General features: G+C 39.7%; 1 protein-coding gene across 5 annotated transcripts; it reads right to left on the bottom strand.

Moving 5' to 3' along the window:
• Positions 1–46: 46 nt before the first annotated feature.
• Positions 47–17330, bottom strand: Dsn1 (DSN1 component of MIS12 kinetochore complex). 5 transcript variants are annotated; one of them, XM_015480960.2, is made up of 11 exons: positions 16938–17330; positions 15219–15267; positions 14465–14779; positions 11837–11910; positions 10999–11071; positions 10063–10150; positions 8029–8088; positions 7549–7626; positions 5741–5888; positions 4297–4384; positions 47–2924 (listed from the first exon to the last, which is right to left on the bottom strand). In XM_015480960.2, the coding sequence occupies exons 2-11, from the start codon at positions 15250–15252 to the stop codon at positions 2821–2823; spliced, it is 1062 nt and encodes a 353-aa protein (XP_015336446.1). In that variant the 5' UTR covers positions 15253–15267; positions 16938–17330; the 3' UTR covers positions 47–2820. The 5 variants fall into 5 exon arrangements, with proteins under 5 accessions (XP_015336446.1, XP_048666938.1, XP_048666940.1 ...); XM_048810981.1 differs by having other exon boundaries at positions 14465–14684; positions 16938–17329; XM_048810983.1 differs by lacking the exon at positions 14465–14779 and having other exon boundaries at positions 16938–17329.

The raw sequence follows: 17330 nt of genomic DNA, 5'->3' as shown, positions 1-17330 counted from the left end.
TCATAAATTTATGATAAGGACTAAATGATGCTTAGTGCTCAATAAGTATTATTTTTCTGTGTTTTATTTAGCTGTTGAAGATAAAAATCACACTTTCCAATCCTTCAGTTTGAACAAGTACTCATAACAAAAATACACAATATAATAAGTAAACTAGAGGAGGTGTGATTACCTTTGGAAGTGATCTATCCTCATTTTATAGGTGAGGACGTTTAGGATAAGAGATGAGGATTCACTTCAAGCTCTGCATTCTTGCCATTACACTACTGTGCTTCTGCAGGAGTGGGTAATCAGCACCATTCTTTTCATTGTGAAGTTAGCTTTCCTTGAGGTTGAAATTTCTCTTCTTGTTCCACTATGGACAACTTAATCCATTCTTAAATCTTCAATAACTAGACATCTCTCTCAAGTTTTATCTCTATTCCAGACATCTCTACTCAGTTTTCCCCCTTTATGTCTGACAAGACTAGTTGAATTCTCCATTTGGCATCCCAAATTGAACTATTAGGTTTTCCATCTCATGCTCTACCCACTTGTTCAAGCCTTCATCCTCAGGAGCAAACTGATAACCAGTGTTCTAAATCTGTTACTTAATCTAATCCTTACAGTATCCCTATAATATAGATTCTGTCCTTCTCCTGACCTTACAGGTAAGAGGTTAAATAGCTTTTTCCCAATAAGATAGGAAGTGACAGAGTTGGGTTTTAACACAAAGGCTCCATGTCTGCCATGTTCCAGACACCATAAGCTGCAGACAGTTCTGCCCCACTCATTCACTGTCAACACCCAACACAAGCTGTTATTTCTCACCTCTACTACTTCAGTAGCTTAAGTGATCTTTCATATCCACACCTTGCTTGCTTCTATTATTAGTTCTGGCCTGGCTCAGTGGTACACACCTATAATTCCAGCAACTTGGGAGGCTCCTACTTTTTTTTTTTTTAAATTATTATTATTATTTTGCTTTTATTTTTATTTTTTTAGTTGTAGTTGAACACAATCTCTTTATTTTATTTATTTATTTTTATGTGGTGCTGAGGATTGAACCCGGGTCCCGCCCCTGTTAGGCGAGCCCTCTACCACTGAGCCACAATCCCAGCCCGAGGCTCCTACTTTCTTGAGACATTGAGGCAGAAAGATCAGATCACAAGTCTGAGGCCAGCCTGCATAGTTTAGTGAGACCCTGTCTCAAAATAAAATTAAAAGGGCTAAGGATCTAACTTGGTGATAGAATGTTTATGTAGCATGCGCAAGGCACTAGGTTCAATTCTCAATACCATAGAAAAGAAAAAAATGCTGCTTTTGCCTAGAATACTTGCCCAGTTTAATGTCTTTAACCTTTCCAAGGTAGCTATATCATCTCTCTGTGTTCCTGGACTGGGGACATAGGTTGGTAGAGTGCTTGCCTTGTATGCACAAGGCCCTGGGTTCAATCCCCAGCACCACACACACGCACCCCCCAAAAAAACCAAAAAAACACCACTCTGTGTTCCTTGTTTCCAGTACAATGCGCATGAAGGAATTTCCCTATGTTCTTTGTACTCTCCCCAGTGCCTAGAAGTGTTTAAGAAACAAACATAGGGCAAGGTGAGGAGATATCACCTCTCCCCAATGGGTGTTCAATATCTAATATTTTGACTGAATGTCTAAATGTATAGGTTTTGTCCCATTAGTGTGATGAAAATTTAAAAAAAAAATTAAAAATAAATTAGCTATTTTATTGGTAGTAAGTTCTGAGGCATATTTTCATACTACTGCTCACTTCACTTTGATAAAGAATCTTATTTTCTGGGCTGGGGTTGTGGCTCAGTGGTAGAGCACTTACCAAGCATGTTTGAGGCACTGGGTTCAATTCTCAGCACTGCATATAAATAAATAAAATAAAGGTCCATCAGTAACTAAAATATATTTTTTAAAAAATCTTATTTTCTATTAAGCATTCTTTGCCTTTAATCATTTTTAGAGACTGGGGCATAGCTCCATAGTGGAGCACACTGTTAGCATGCACAAAGCCCGTGGGCATAATGCTCAGCACTACAAAAACAATACTTTAAAAATACACTCAAAACATATATAAAGATAGGAAATTTTTAAATTATTTATAATTTTATAGTTTATTCATAAATACAAAGAACTACTGGGAAACAGGGGGTGCAGCTTGGTGGTAAAGCACACTTGCCTAGCATGCTGAGTTTGATCCCCAGCACAGAAAAAAAAAAAAAAATTAAAAGTAGCACTTAGTTCCTCTTGCCATGAATTCAATGCTTAGTATATCAACTCAATGTTAAAAACTAAAGTGCACTCAAGACATAAAAAATGAGTAGTATTTTCTTTAAATTGGACATTTTGTGAAGTGATGTATGCATCCCCATGATGGAAACAATGCTCAATGCTCTTCTATCTAAAATCCCCTTCATAGCCACACCTTGAAAACCAACCTGACTCCTTTATGACCAGAACCCAACTTGGTCCCTAAAATGTTTCATTAAACTTGGTCCTAAAAGACTTTGGTTTCAAAAGCTGAAATCTTCATACTATGAAGGATATTCAAAAGAATGGGCCACTGGTTTTGAAGGCCATTTCAAAAAGGAAGTTTCAAACATTTTGCATATTCCTGGAAAAAAATGTGTTTCTAATTTTCTTTTGGATGCATGAATTCTATCATTCAGAAAAAAGTCAAAGTTCTCTACAGTCAGCTAGCCAGTTATCCTCCATAGCAACAGAGCTGTCCAGCTCAGGCTGCTGTGCAGCTGCCACATGCTGGGGCACTCTTCCCAATCCTCTCCTTTGAGTGTCTTCTGGCAAAAAAGCTGGGCAAGATCACTGACAAGATCCAGAGCAATGTGTGGTAGATGGTTTCTGTAGGTGAAGTTTAAGCAGTTTTCGAGCAGGTGAAGTATCTAACTGTTGCATGCTTCTCTTCTCTGCAGAGGAAATGAGACAAAACTAAATCTCAATTGAATTTACATAAAGTTTATTGAAGAACTAAGGGTGTAGTTCAGTGGTGGAATACTGGCCTAGTACTCGTGAGGCCCTGGGTTTAATCCCCAGTATTGCAAAAAAAAAAAAAAAAAACCCCAAACAAACAAAAAACCAAACAAGCAAAAAAAAGTGTGAACACTGTTAGACAGTGAATGACATTACAATGACAAGGCAGTTCATGGGGATTTAATTCTCAGTCTACTGTTCTTCTGTGGAATTTACATCTAGAAATTTCCCATCAACAACCAGGCACAGGGGCACACACCTATAATCCCAACTATTGTTGAAATATGAAAGGCTGAGGAGGATTGTAAGTTCAAGGATAGCCTCAACATAGTGAGGCTCAAACATAAAAAGCCAGAGGACGTGGCTGTAGCTCAGTGGCAGAGCTCTTGCCTAGCATGTGTGAGCCAGTGGGTTTGATCCTCAGCACCACATAGCAATAAATAAATAAAATAAAAGTATTGTGTCCATCTACAACTAAAAAAATAAAAAGTTGGGGGCTGGGGCTGAGTGATAGAGCGCTCGCTTGACATGCGTGAGGCACTGGGTTGGATCCTCAGCACCACATAAAAATAAAAAATAAAGGTATTGTGTCTACCTACAACTTAAAAAAAAAGTTGGGCACAGTAGTGCATGCCTATAATTCCAAGTGACTCAGGAGGTTGAGGCAGGAGAATTCAAGGCCAACCTCAGGAAATTAGCAAGACACTGTCTGGAAACAAAAATAAAAAGGACTTGGGGAGTCTGTGGTTGGAGCTCAGTGGTAGAGTACTTGCTTAGCATGTGTGTGGCACTGTGTTTGATCCTCAGCACCACATAAAACTAACTAACTAAATAAAAGGTATTGTGTCCATCTACAACTAGGAAGAAATAAAAATTCAGTGTGGTGGCTCACACCTGTAATCCCAGAGGCTTGGGAGGCTAAGGCAGGGGGATTACAAGTTCAAAGCCAGCCTTAGCAATTTAGCAAGTCCCTAAGCAACTGAGCGAGAACTTGTCTCTAAATAATATATTAAAAGGGCTAAAGATAGGGCTCAGTGGTAAAGCACCCTGGGTTCAATCCCTAGTACCTAAATTTTAAAGGGTGGTGTAGCTCAGTGGTAGAGTACCCTGGTTAAATCCCCAGTATAACCAAAAAAAGAAAGAAAGAAAGAAAGAAATTTCCCATCAACATATTATTTATTGTGGGGAGAAAAACAAATCCCCTGATATAGGTCATACCTCAGGACCACATGCTTTGTAGGGCAGTTTGCATCCCAAAAGCCATCAGATATAGAAGAACCTAAGCTCCAGTCCCCTGGAGACACTTACCAAGCTGTGCTGACACCTTCTGGAGGCACTGGGTACTTTCGTCCATAAACGTTTGCAGCTGTTTTACTGATCCTTGCAGCTCATCCATCTGCAGACAAAAGACAAGACAGAGCTGCAGAGCTCCATGGCTTCTCTGATATTCCTCCAACCTCCCTGGGAGGCTCCTGCTCAGCTTTGAGCCTGCTAGTCTTTCAGCCTGGAATGCTTATGCTAGACAGTTTCTATTGACGCCTCCTGAGCCATTCCCTACTTTTCTCCAGCCTGCTCTGTGCCTTCCCAGGCTGACCCCTATGACCACTACCAACAGGTCTGAGGCTGACACCTATGATCTCTACCAAAAGGTGCCACATCCTCTAGTTTCTGGTTGGGTATAGTTATAAGGGAGCCCTAGTAGGAGGGAGCTCAATGAAGCCAGGGTATTTATTACCCAGGATTGTTCCCAGAAAGGTCATCTTGAGTTGGCTGAATCCCTCCAGCCTTGAGGTCATAGCTCTCTCAAAGTATGTGTTGTCCTTTCCTCAGATGCCACAGTAACTGTTCCTCCCTTTAGGCCAATAGGTAGGATGAGCTCAGCTACCTCTAAGCTACAGGTTACTCCACTAACCCTTGTGGTTCTGTGGTACCCACATCTTTATCCATAGTTGCACTGAAATAAGGTTTTGGAAATTCCTCAAACTACCTTATTTCAAATGCCCATCTGCTTCCTGTTGATACTAGGACTGACAAAACACTGTTCTCCCAAATGTCCTCATGGCTCACTTTCTCATTCCTTCAAGTTTCTGTTAAACTGGCACCTTGGTGGGGCCTTTGATAAGTGCTTTATGTAAAAACAACCTGAAACCCTTTCTGTACTCTCTATCACCCTTACCCTGCTTTATTAGCACTTACCCATATATTTACTTTTTATTATTATTATTTTTTATTGTCTATGGTGCTAGGGATGGAACCCAGGGCCTTGTGTCTACAAGGCAAGCACTCTACCAACTGAGCTATATCCCCAGCCCTCTATATTTATTTCCAAGGATGATGCTATAGTTGGATTTTGAATGTCCCCCAGAGGCTCATATGTTAAAGCCTTGGTCACCAGCTTGTGGTGCTACTGGGAGATAGTGGACGTAGTGGGAGGGAGCTTGAAGGGATACTGGGTGTGTGCCCTTGAAGGGTTACTGGGACCCAGGCCCCTTCCTCTTTCACTTCCCAGCCACCACAATGTAAGCAGCCTTCTCTGTCATGTGTTCCACCACGGTGTACTGTGCCACAACAGGCCCAAAACAATAGGGCCATGCAACCATGGCCTGAAATGTTCAAAACTGAGTCAAACTAAATCTTTCCTTCTTGTAAGTTGATTATTTTCAGGGATTTTGTCACAGCGATGGAAAGCTGACTAATAGATAACAAGCAGCAAAGCTGGAAAGCTCAACCAAGTAAGACTGAGCCAACTCACCACCAGCTCCATATGATCAAATACTTTGTTTTGGTTCTGTAATATTTTCTGATAGTCAGGTTTTGTGTTAAGAACTTCACTCTGAGAAGACCCAAGATATGTTGTAGGTTCTACTTTGACTTCAGTAATTTTGGTTTCAGCTGATTCTCTAAAACAACAAAAAAAGAAAAGATTTTCAAGGAATTTTATAGTCACTTTCTGGAAGATATCAAAGATTATTTTTGAAAAAACCTCCCACAAGGTCAAATCAATATTTTTCTACCCTACTCTAGGTATGGGATGTCTCTCTTTTTTTTTGGTAGTAGCAACTGAACCCAGAGGCATTCTACCCCTGCGCTACATCCCAGTCCATTTATTTATTTATTTATTTATTTATTTTTTTAATTTATTTATTTATTGTTTTGAGGGTCTCACTAAGTTATTTAGGCTGGCTTCAAACTTGTGATTCTCTTGCCTCAGGCTCCTGAACAGCTAGGAGTACAAGTGTGTGCCACCATGCCCAGATCTCCTTTTTCTTTTGCAGTAGTGGGATCAAACCCAGGGCCTTGCACACGGTTAGCCAAATACTCCACACTGAGCTCCACTGCCAGCTTCTGGTACAGGCTATCTTCACAAGGGTCTCTGAAACAACTGTCCTGTATTAAAGTTTTTATACCACTAGACTCTGAGAAATGCTAAAAGTTTTAGGTCGGTTAACTCCACTGAACAGTAAGTATGTACATGAACAAAAAAGGCTATCATTGGAGTAAAGGGAAGCCAAAGTCTGCTACCCTAAAGTCAATGTTTATAACATTTACCAAAAAAAAAAAAACGCTGATCTACCTTGAGTTCATGAAAACTGATGGAAACCTTTTCAAAACTATCACTACAATTTACTCAGTGCTTTGTAGGTGCCAAATGTTGCTAGTCACTTTCCATTTAACATAACAACCCAATGAGAGGTAATATCCCTGTTTTCAAATGAGGAACCACAGACTCCAAGAGAATGATCTGCCTGAGGTCACAAAATTAAGTAGTCAGACTGCTTCTAGAAGCATTCTCTTAAACTATAAACTTTGCCACAAAAGTTTTTATTCTGAAACTGCCATCTTATATAGAGTCTATCCTCAGAAATAGAATAGGTTTGGGGTAAATAAAGTAACTAATAACCCCCACTCCTTGGATTATAAAAGTTTTTCAAACCATTTTCCTCAAAGCCCCTCTCTACTGAGAGGCCACTTTTGCAATTATAGAGTCTTGGCTAACATTTTATAATTGGCTTTCTAGCTAACACTACTGGAGGGGGAAAAAAAAAAAGCTTAAACTTACTTGTTTAGATGCTCAATTAAATAAAAATTCAGCACTTTCCCACTTTCAAGATCCAGACAAAGATCTGGATCTTTCTTTCCTCCTCTATCACTCCCCTTGCATGTTTCTGTGTCTCCATGAAAGCCCTTCAGGATGCATACCTGCATCTCAAAGTCCATGTGCTCACTCAGGTCTCTTGACTACTGTATTTGGCCCAGACCCAGGTGGACAGGTGCAAAGCAGAGATGTGCCTGTCTCCCTAAGGATGTGAAACCACAGCCAAAGGCACAGGACAGAGGCAATTCTGTTCTGAGACTAAAAATAGTGATGCCAACTTTTCCTTCCTTCTCTGCCACACTCTGCTTATGTCAGAGAGTACTAATACACACTTTTACAGAGTTTTGATGCGTTCACTGAACTGTGAGAAAGGATTCACCATTCAATTTGTGCTAAAAGAACTGAAATAAATGCAAATCAAATTCCACAAGGTAAAAAGATAGCTTCCTGTTTACAGATCTAACCTGGACATGGCTTCTGGTAGTACTGCTTTCTGGTAGCGCAGCAAAAGCTGATCCCAAGTCTGACTTTCTAAAGAAAATCTACAGAATCGGGGAGAAAAAAAAAATCTGTTAATTTTGATCATCTCATTCATAATCACTCAGGGCAACAATAAGTACCTTAGGAATATAATCTGGTTGTAAAATGTGAATAAAAAAGTCATTAAAGGATTAGAAAGCTAAACTGATCAGAGGATATTAATTTAATCAAATAAAACAAGAGTTCTTAAAATGAAATTAACATCCTTATATTCCCCAGACTCCTTCCTATGAAATTAGCCATCAGTAGAGCCATAAACTTTTCAATATGCAGCCTTTTAATTTTTATTGTTGATATATTAGTACTGAGCACCATGTTTACAATTCATTTTCCCCAGGTTTATATTCCCCAGATGAAGAATTAATTTAGACTTTCCCAAATAAGGTTCACTCATTTTCACTTACTTTGTTATATACTCCTTCATCTCAGCCACTGACTTCTCCAGAGACAAATCTGATGCTTTTCTGGAATACAGATAGGATTATGAGATTAACATGAATCTTTCAAGAAATACTTGTTTTTAATATGATGTCCTATATAATTTCTTTGCAGTGCTGGGGATTGAACACAGGGCTTTACACTTGCTAGGCAAGCACTCTACCCCTAAGCTACATCCCCAGTCCCTACATAATTTTAGTGGCATAAAAACATTCCTAACTTTTTATCTTTCACCAAATATTTGTTTTTGGACTTATATCTCACTGGTGTGTGTGTGTGTGTGTGTGTGTGTGTGTGTGTGTGTGTGTTTACGGTACTGGGATTGAACCTGGGGGCTTTCTACCATGAGCTTCATCCCTAGTCCCTTTTTAAACTTTTTTATGAGACAGGATCTCACTAAATTGCCAAAGCTGGCCTGAAACTTGCAATCCTTTTGCCTTAGCTTCTGAGTTGCTGGGATTATAGGCATGCACCACCATGCCTGGATCTGTCTCACTTTTGTCTCTTTATATTCCATTTTTCTCATCCATTCCAATTCACACCATGGCCAAATTAACTTTTCTAAAAATAGTCCTTTAATTTTTTTGCCTTGCTTAAAAACTCTGTGATTAGCTGGGTTCAGACGTAACTACAGGCGGCATATATCTGTTTTTGTTTATTAATTTTTATGTTGTGCTGAGGATCGAACCTAGTGCCTCACATGTGGAAATCAAGTGCTCTGCCACTGAGCCACAACCCTAGCCCCAGGTTTAGCCACAACCCTAGCCCCAGACTATAGGTGGCATATACCTATAATCCCAACAACTTGGTAGGCCGAGGCAGGAGGATCACAAATTTCAGGCGAGCCTAGGCTTAATCCCCAGTATCATATTTGAACCTCTGTGACTACACAGCTTACAGAAGAAAAGCCTGAACTCTTGAAATTGGCACTTAGGGTTATCTATGTTTTGGCTCCACCCAATTCATCAATTTTGATTCCTACTGTTATTCAATGGCTCAGCTCAGTTGATTAATTCTAACAGAAAGAAAGCAGGCACTAAAAATGCCAAAATATTGTAGGTGCTCTTGGTACTCTGCCTGGCAAAGACAATTAGTAGTACCACCATTCCTGTGTTTCTACCTAGGCCTGGGAAACTGATGAGATGCAGTAGCCTGTGCTTAAATATATTAAAGAAGATGCTGTGTTGAGCTAAAATATCTTTCATTTCCTGATTAGAAATGTCAATCCTAAGGACCTATGGAAAAGTAGACCTTCATGAAATCCAAACTTAAAGTTCATGATGTAAGTCTAAGTGTTTGGCTTGTTGCAGAGCACAGTTAGCAGGTTGGGGATAACCTTGAACCTGAAGAACTACCAATTTTGGAGGTGGAATTTTTAAATTTATGCTAATATTCTTGCTTGTCAAGATCCAAAGAACATGATTTTCTTTCATCTCACCTGACTAGCAAAGATCTGAATTGAGCTTTTTTCATCTTTCCATGGCTGGTTCCTACTCATCATTCAGTCTTACATGTTTTAGTCCAGAGGTCAAATCATTAGAGAATTTCTCTGAACATTCTACCTTAAGTTGCTCACATCCTAAAGTCATATATTTTTTAATTTTCTTTTTTTTATATTTATTTTTTAGTTGTAATTGGACACAATACACTTATTTTATTTATTTATTTTTATGTGGTGCTGAGGATTGAACCCAGGGCCTTGCACATGCTAGGCGAGCGCTCTACCACTGAGCCACAACCCCAGCCCCAATATTTTTTAACTTTCTTGATCATCACTATCTGAAATCACATTTTCTCTGTATTTGACTGTCTCCTTTATTACCATGTATGATTAAAAGATTATTGTTAGGCTTATTTATCATTGTATCCCCAATACTTGAAAGATCCTGATACATACGAAAATGCTATATAAATGATTGTTGAAAGAATAAACAACTGTTTAATAATAATGAAAAGTCCTAATTCAGTTATAATTTAGGACAGAGGGGAATTGCTCTTACTCTTTTGAATCTTCAAAACATTTTTGTAGAGTTCCATCACTTTCCAGTCTGTCTGCAAAATGTTTCAACTCCTCAGAAAGAGAAGATGCTAGAGAGAGTAAAATAATGTCATAAAATAGAAAGAATATAAATTTTCACAATGAGCTAACAAAGATACTTAAGGTGTTCTTAGGTCTAGAAAACACCTTCTAGGGTTCTGTTACATTCTGGCCCTCTCATTCACTCAAAAAAGTGGTCCAAGTATGCAGAAAAATGTTGTCTATTTTCTCTACTATATATAGAAAAAATGGAAGATAACTTCTTCATGTCATTTTTAAGTGGTTTTATACTTGACTAGTGAAAAAGGAGTTAAACAGGTATATAAGTACTGATAACTTCATTTTTTTCAAGAGAAATGAACTCCTGGCACTAGAAGGAAAAGCATTACAGAAGTCAGGAAATAGGCAAGAGTGTAATGAGAGATAATGATGGCAAATAAAAAAATACATGCACACAGGGAGAGGTGGCACATGCTTATCTACAATCCCAATGACTTGAAAGGCTAAGGCAGGAAGATCCCAAATTTGAGGCCCTCCCAACAACTTAGTGAGACCCTGTCTCAAAATAAAAAATAAAAAGGGTTGGAGATATGGCTCAGTGGTTAAGCTACCCTGGGTTCAATCCAAAAAAACAAACAAACAAACAACAAAAAAAAATGTGCTCAAGGTAAAAACAGGTCTCTGCTAGACTTGAAAGAGCCTACTGTAACACTCAGGTGAAGAATGTGAAGGGGAAATGTTAATTATCCATCAAGCTAACCCAGATGTGTCTACTCTAATTATGGTACAATTCTGAGATAAACAATCTCTGCTGACAAGTAAATCTGAGTATTTTCTAGGTCTTTTTAAAAATGAAGTACCAGGTTCAAAGCTCACTCATCTATTCTTAGTAACTTACCTTTTGCTCTAAAACTTTCAAGACTGAAGCCTTTAGTGTTCCTTAGGAAAGGTTCAAGTTTCTGTACCGAGAACTAAAAAAGAAAAGTTTTTTCAGTACAACAACAAAAAAATTTCCAGGCCAGTCCTATAGCTTTGTAATGTTTAATAAATATAAACTAAATATGATTTAATTTTTTTTCACCTAAGACTTTTCATATAAACAGAATAAATCAGGAATAAAACACTTTGTTGCTCAGACTACACATTTTAACTCAGAAAAAAAAAATGTCATTTAATTCACACAAATTATTTGCTTCTCTAAACTGCCATAAGCACCAGTGAGCCATAGCATAAACAATATAATTAGGGGCTGAGGTTGTGGCTCAGAGGAAGAGTGCTCGCTTAGCATGCTTGAGGCACTGGGTTCAATCCTCAGCACCACATAAAAATAAAATAAAGGTATTATGTCCACCTACAACTAAAAAACAAATATTAACTATATGACATATATCATATATTGGTTTAGCATGTAATCATACCTCCAATGTTTGTAATGAAACTTCAATTTTTACCTCTACCCACTTTAAATTCCCATCACTTGCGGTCAATGGGCAAAAGATACTGTACTGGGGAAATCTGTTAGCTGCTCAGTTAGTACAGCAGCAACAATGAGACTAGTAGAGAATTTGGTCCAAAAAGAACATGCTGCTGGGGTTAAATCTGGCTTTTACATTAATCTCAACCTGAAGAAAACATCTTTTAATCAGTTCATCGAGTACTAATATCTCTGAAGTTGGAACAATAACAGTTGAAACAACAAAAAAGTTGAAAGCATTTCCCAATCCCAAGAATCTCACCTGAAAACTTGAAAGCAGGAGAGCACCAAGCCGTTTGCTTTCTGCTAAGTCAACACTGATGGACCTGCTGAGCTCTAAGATAAAATATCACCACATTTAAGGAAATGCATACTTACACAGCCAGCAAAGTAAACAAAATAAAATTTTCCTCCCTTGATGCAATCCAACTTAAAGCAAGAAGGAGCCTTCTCTGATTAAAGGGAGAATTCTAATTCTTCCAGAATCCCAGAGGAAAATCCAAATTTCCTATTTGTATATCCAAACTTAAAAAAAGTTATAAGAATCTTTCTTAGGTATTACATTAAACTTTTATTTTGTTAAACAAGGTAGATATAAAATAACTTTTTATAATTCATATTCACCAAAGAAAGCAGATGAGAACCTTTGAGCATTTTTATATGACAGGCACTGCAAGGTGCTTTAAAGACATTAAGAGTCTTCTTATAAATTCCACAAGCTCTCCATTTTAGAAATGGGGAAACTGAAGTGATTTGTCTGAAATCAGAGACTGGAGGAGTCATGATTCAAACCCAAATCTATCACCAAAATCAGTGTTTTACCCACTAAGTACCATGCTGCCTCCCTAAAAGGACCTACTCAACATGAAGAGCTAACACCTATTGAACACTTGCTATATAAAAAACATTTTATTAAATGCTATGTACACCTCATTAAACTTAGAGGCAAGTATCTTATCAATTCCATCTAATGAAAGATAATGCTAAGGAACAAAGCTGGGTAACAGATAATTTACTCAAGGTCACATAGTGAGTTATGAGACCACATTGACTGGACACTTTCCATAATTATGCCATTGATTCCTCAACTGCAAAATATAGATATTGTTAATTTTAATTATTTCCATTTAAAAATAATTATATAGAGCTGGGGATATAGCTCAGTTGATAGAGTGCTTGCCTTGCATGTATAAGGCCCTGGGTTCAATCCCCAGCACCACACAAAAAAAAAATAAATCAAAACAATTATATAGCTGAGTGTGGTGGTGCACACCTGTAATCCCAGTGATTCAGGAGGCTGAGGCAGGAGGATTGAAAGTTGAAGGCCAGCCTCAGCAACTTAGCAGGACCCTGTCTCAAAATTTAAAAAAACACTGAGGATGTAGCCCAGTGGTAAAGTGCCCCTGGGTTCAAGTCCCAGTACAAAAACAAAACAAAACAATATATATAGCCAAGGATGTCTGCTTTGAGAATTATGAGAGCTACATGTCTTTTTGCCCTCCAGCTTTAGCTTGCCATTTTTTAAAATTCTCAAGACTCCTCTCTTGATTCTTACTGTTGTTAGTCAAGAAAAATAGGATTCTTTCTGCCTGTAACCAAGGAAACCTGGCAGGTGGCCAGGAACAACCAGAAAATAAGCAATTTTATTACATTGGTGATTTCCTGTTATACAGAGTTTTAAGTCTAAAAATGCTCTGGAATTAAATGAAGTTAGGGGTAATCCTAAGGAACTACTAATGTTTTCTTGGCACATCTAGGGAATAAAGTACATGGGCATTGAATTGGCAGCAATTTTCTGATGTGTTAAATGGCTGTTTTTATCCAGTTTCCTTCTATACATCAGACCACTTGGATGGTAGTTATCTTTATTTATTTATTTATTTGCTGTACTGGGAATTGAACCCAGGATGCTCTACCACTTAGCTACATTCCTACCCTTTACTTATTATTTTGAGACAGAGTTTCACTAAGTTGCCAAGGATGGCCTCAAACTTGCCATCCTCCTGCCTTGGCTGAGATTTTAAGTGTGCCACCACGCCTGGCTGGATGGTGATATCTTAAAGTAATTATAATAGCTTAACATTTGAGATATTACTCCGTTCCAAGTACATGTGTACTGTGTTATACATCAACTCATTTAGTTCTCATACAGCCCTGTAAGATAGGTATTATTTCACTCCCAGTTTACTGGCAAGGACCTTAAGGCAAAGGAGGTTAAGTAATTTGCTCAATTCCATACTAGATTTTCCATATTATATTCTATATTTTGATGCTCAGATATAAATTCACACAAAACAACATTCAAATATGGTATTCTTAAGAACTACATTTTCATTCATTCTTTTCTTTTTTGGTGTAGGGGATTGAGCCCAACACCTCATGCTCCTTAGCGAACACTTCACCACTGAGCTACACCTCAGTCCAGTCTAGATATTTTTATGTGTATCTTCACTTTTGAGTTTTTTCCTAGTTATAAAGGCTAAAATCAGGTATTAACCCATCCAACTTCTGTTCCACTTTAGGTATGAGGCGAAAGCTACTGGAAAAACTCTTTAATGTCTATCATCTGAGCAGGGGATAAGTGTTGAATAATTAGCAATCAATCAGAATATGTACATGATGGCTCATATGACATAAACATCAATAATACTGAATATTTAATAGGTCTGACATCAGAATTTATAAACATAGAACATCCTTACACAGTAGGTATTATTGTTTCCATTTTATAGGTGAGGAACTGAGGCTCAAAAAGGTGAAGTGATTTGCTCAAAGTCACATAGCTAAAAAGAAGCAAAGTCAAGTCTATTCTGTTATACTTTGTCATTCCTGTCCTTCCTCACTGCCTCTTATCTGAGCTGGAACCTGTTTTATGTACATAGCACCCCACCTGTGATGCCCTGATGGAAGGGAGGCAGTGACTTCCGTCGGTTTATTTCATTCATACTTGCTCGACGCCAGGACTGTCTCCTGTCTCCATGATGGACAGACTGTTCTTGAGTGGACAAATGAAGGGACCTCAACTGAAGTCCTTCCTGGTGGCTGACATCAGAACTTTCCCCTTTTTCTGGGCTAGAGCCAAGGTGAATTCTTTCCTTTGCTTGAGTCATCTCCAAGGAGACAGATGATTTAGTAAACACTTCCACAGGGTTGAAACTTGATTGCAATTGATGATCATGTATCTTAGACGTCACTGGATTCTCTTCTAGCATTTGTTATAAAAAAGTCAAAATACAAAATCAAACCTACCACAACTAAGTATATGAGCAAAAAGATGGAAAAAGAAAACCTGCCCCTACACAGAGGCATACGCCTGTGGTCCCAACTATTTGAGCAGCTATTTGGGAGCCTGAGGCAGGAGGATCAACTGAGCCCAGGAGTTTGGGCCAGCCTGAGCACAGCAAGATGCAAGAAGAAGATGAAAGAAGAGGGAAGAGGGAGGAGGAGGAAGAGAAAGAGAAGAAGGGGGTGTGTGTGGAGAAAAGAGAAGGAGGAAAATGCACTCAGATCATGGAAACACTGAGGGAGCATTTCTGCAAATACATGAATGTGACAATAAATCAACCACTATCCAGGAAACAATTAGGTAATAGCTCAGAAGCCTGAACTCAAGGCAAGAGGCCTTGGACTTTCGCAATACTCACCTTTTATGATGTCTGATTCAGTCACTGAAGTCATCCTAGGTAGAAAACTCTGAAAACAGGAAAACAAAGTGATCTGTTCCTTTACATTTCAGGTCTAGTGTCACTGGAGCTTTTCTACCCTAGAATAGACCTGTGCTTCCCATCCTCTCTGAATTGCCTTCACCCACCTCCTACACAGAGCATAAAGAATAGGTCATTGCTCTCTATTCTGAACTTCTACAGAATTTATTGCTAGAAATACACATATTTCCCTATCTTCCACTAGCTAAAACTTTGTTTAAGTAGTCCCTAATTCCTTAATTCAGTTGATGGCATTAGGACCTACTTGGTCTTCCAAACTAGAAAAACCACATTATCCTTTATTCCTTACTCTTAGCTTTCCAAAAGGCATATCAGTTCTACCAGGTCTCTAAATCTTTCCTCCATTGCCACCATTACTAGTTTAGTTTTTCAAAAATTTTTAGTTGTAGATGGAGACAATATCCTTTTTAAAATATATTTTTTATTTGTAGGTGGACACAATACCTTTATCTTATGTGGTACTGAGGATCAAACGCAGTACTTCACATGTGCTAGGCAAGCGATCTACTACTGAGCCACAATCCCAGCCCCACAACATCTTTTTTATTTATTTTTATGTGGTGCTGAAGATCAAACCCATATGCTAGGCAAGTGCTCTACCACTGAGCAACAACCCCAGTCCCTACTAGTTTAAGTCTCACAATTTCTGCTCTCTCGCCGCCTCATTATCAGTTTCTTCACTGTTTTTTTCTGCATTCAACACTGCTCCAGTGCAATCCATTCTTTAAAACAACTGCAGAAAATTTTCCCACCTTGCATTCAACAACTTTCAATAAGCTAGTCCCAGCTTAACCAGTTGGGATCTCTGTGATGCCCTTTCCCTGTAGCACTTTTGAATCTTTGCACATATCTGTCCTTTCTGTATAACATTCATCCTTCCCAACCTCACTTAAATATGAAGCCACTTCTACTGAGAGATTTGGTAGCCACATCCCCTGGTCTCTAGTCCTGGCTGTAAAGTTTGTTAACATATCTGTCTCTCCGGTGTCTGTCACAGACAACTGACTTAAAAAGAGGGCAGGGATACAGCTGAGAGAACATCTCTTCATCGTTCATGCTACTAGCAGCCATCTGGATGTGGAGGTGCTTGGTAAAGAGAAATGAACAGATGCCGAGAGACAACGTGGGAAAGGCAACACAATAAAGAAGGGTCCTTCAAAATCGAAATCCTCACCCTCCTTATGACTTATCACACAGACCAAGCTAGGACAATAGCACCAATTTGTCACCTAAGCGCTTCCGATCCGTTAGGACCTGTGCCATGTAAGCGCTTTACTCACTTCATGGTCCCGCTTCATCCCTTCCCCAACTTTCGGTGCTAGTACACACTCCACTTTGGAGAGTGGGGAACGAAGGTTCGGAGGGGGCGGAAAGCCTGCCCCAGCTCGTCCCGCAGCCAGCCCCTGCGCGTCCCCCGGTCTCCTTTTTTATGTGTATCTTCACTTTTGAGTCCATATTTCAGGACTCTAGGCCTCGGCCCTGCCCGAGCGGGAGGCGCACCCGCCCTCGGGTTTCTTTACTTCCAGAGAAGGTCGCCGCGCCCGGAGGCTCCCAGTCTCGAGCAGCGACAGCGGTGGGCTGGCTGCACACAGAGGCTGGGAAGGGGATAAGCAGGGGAGAGGTGTGCGACTTCCTGACCTCGGTGCGACGCCCATGCAGCTCGGAGCCTCCGTTCCTGAAACACCGGCCACGGGTTACTCAGTCCGCGGCCCTATCTCAGCCCTGGACCCCCGAGCCACTGAGGCGGGTCTTCTCAGGTGCACCTCCGCGCGCGGTCCGCAGTCAACGTCACGGCTACCACTTCCGAAGCTCCCGCCAACCAACGGCGCATGCGCGGCCGACAGGCTCTCGCGCGCAGGGAACGCCCTTCTGCGGTTTAGCGCATGCGTGCTGCGGCGTCGACGTTGTTGCCCGCCCGCCCTGTCCAAGTCCTTCCTTTCTGTTCCGACTGCTTACGTCACCACATCACCATCTCTCCAGGTGACACGGTCTGGAGTCCCCTCGTAGACGTTCCAGTTTAAGGTGTCCTTT

Source organism: Marmota marmota, unplaced genomic scaffold (assembly GCF_001458135.2).
Source record: "Marmota marmota marmota unplaced genomic scaffold, marMar, whole genome shotgun sequence".
In the NCBI taxonomy this organism is placed as follows: Eukaryota; Metazoa; Chordata; class Mammalia; order Rodentia; family Sciuridae; genus Marmota; species Marmota marmota.
This window is presented reverse-complemented; position numbering and strand designations above follow the sequence as displayed.

Coding starts and splice junctions, on each gene's coding strand:
- Dsn1 (XM_015480960.2), bottom strand. CDS start 15,252: ATGACTTCAGTGACTGAATCAGACATCATAAAAG. Junction 14,780..15,218: donor TGAATCAGACATCATAAAAG/GTGAGTATTGCG, acceptor AACAAATGCTAG/AAGAGAATCCAGTGACGTCT. Junction 8,089..10,062: donor TGTTTTGAAGATTCAAAAGA/GTAAGAGCAATT, acceptor TCTGTATTCCAG/AAAAGCATCAGATTTGTCTC.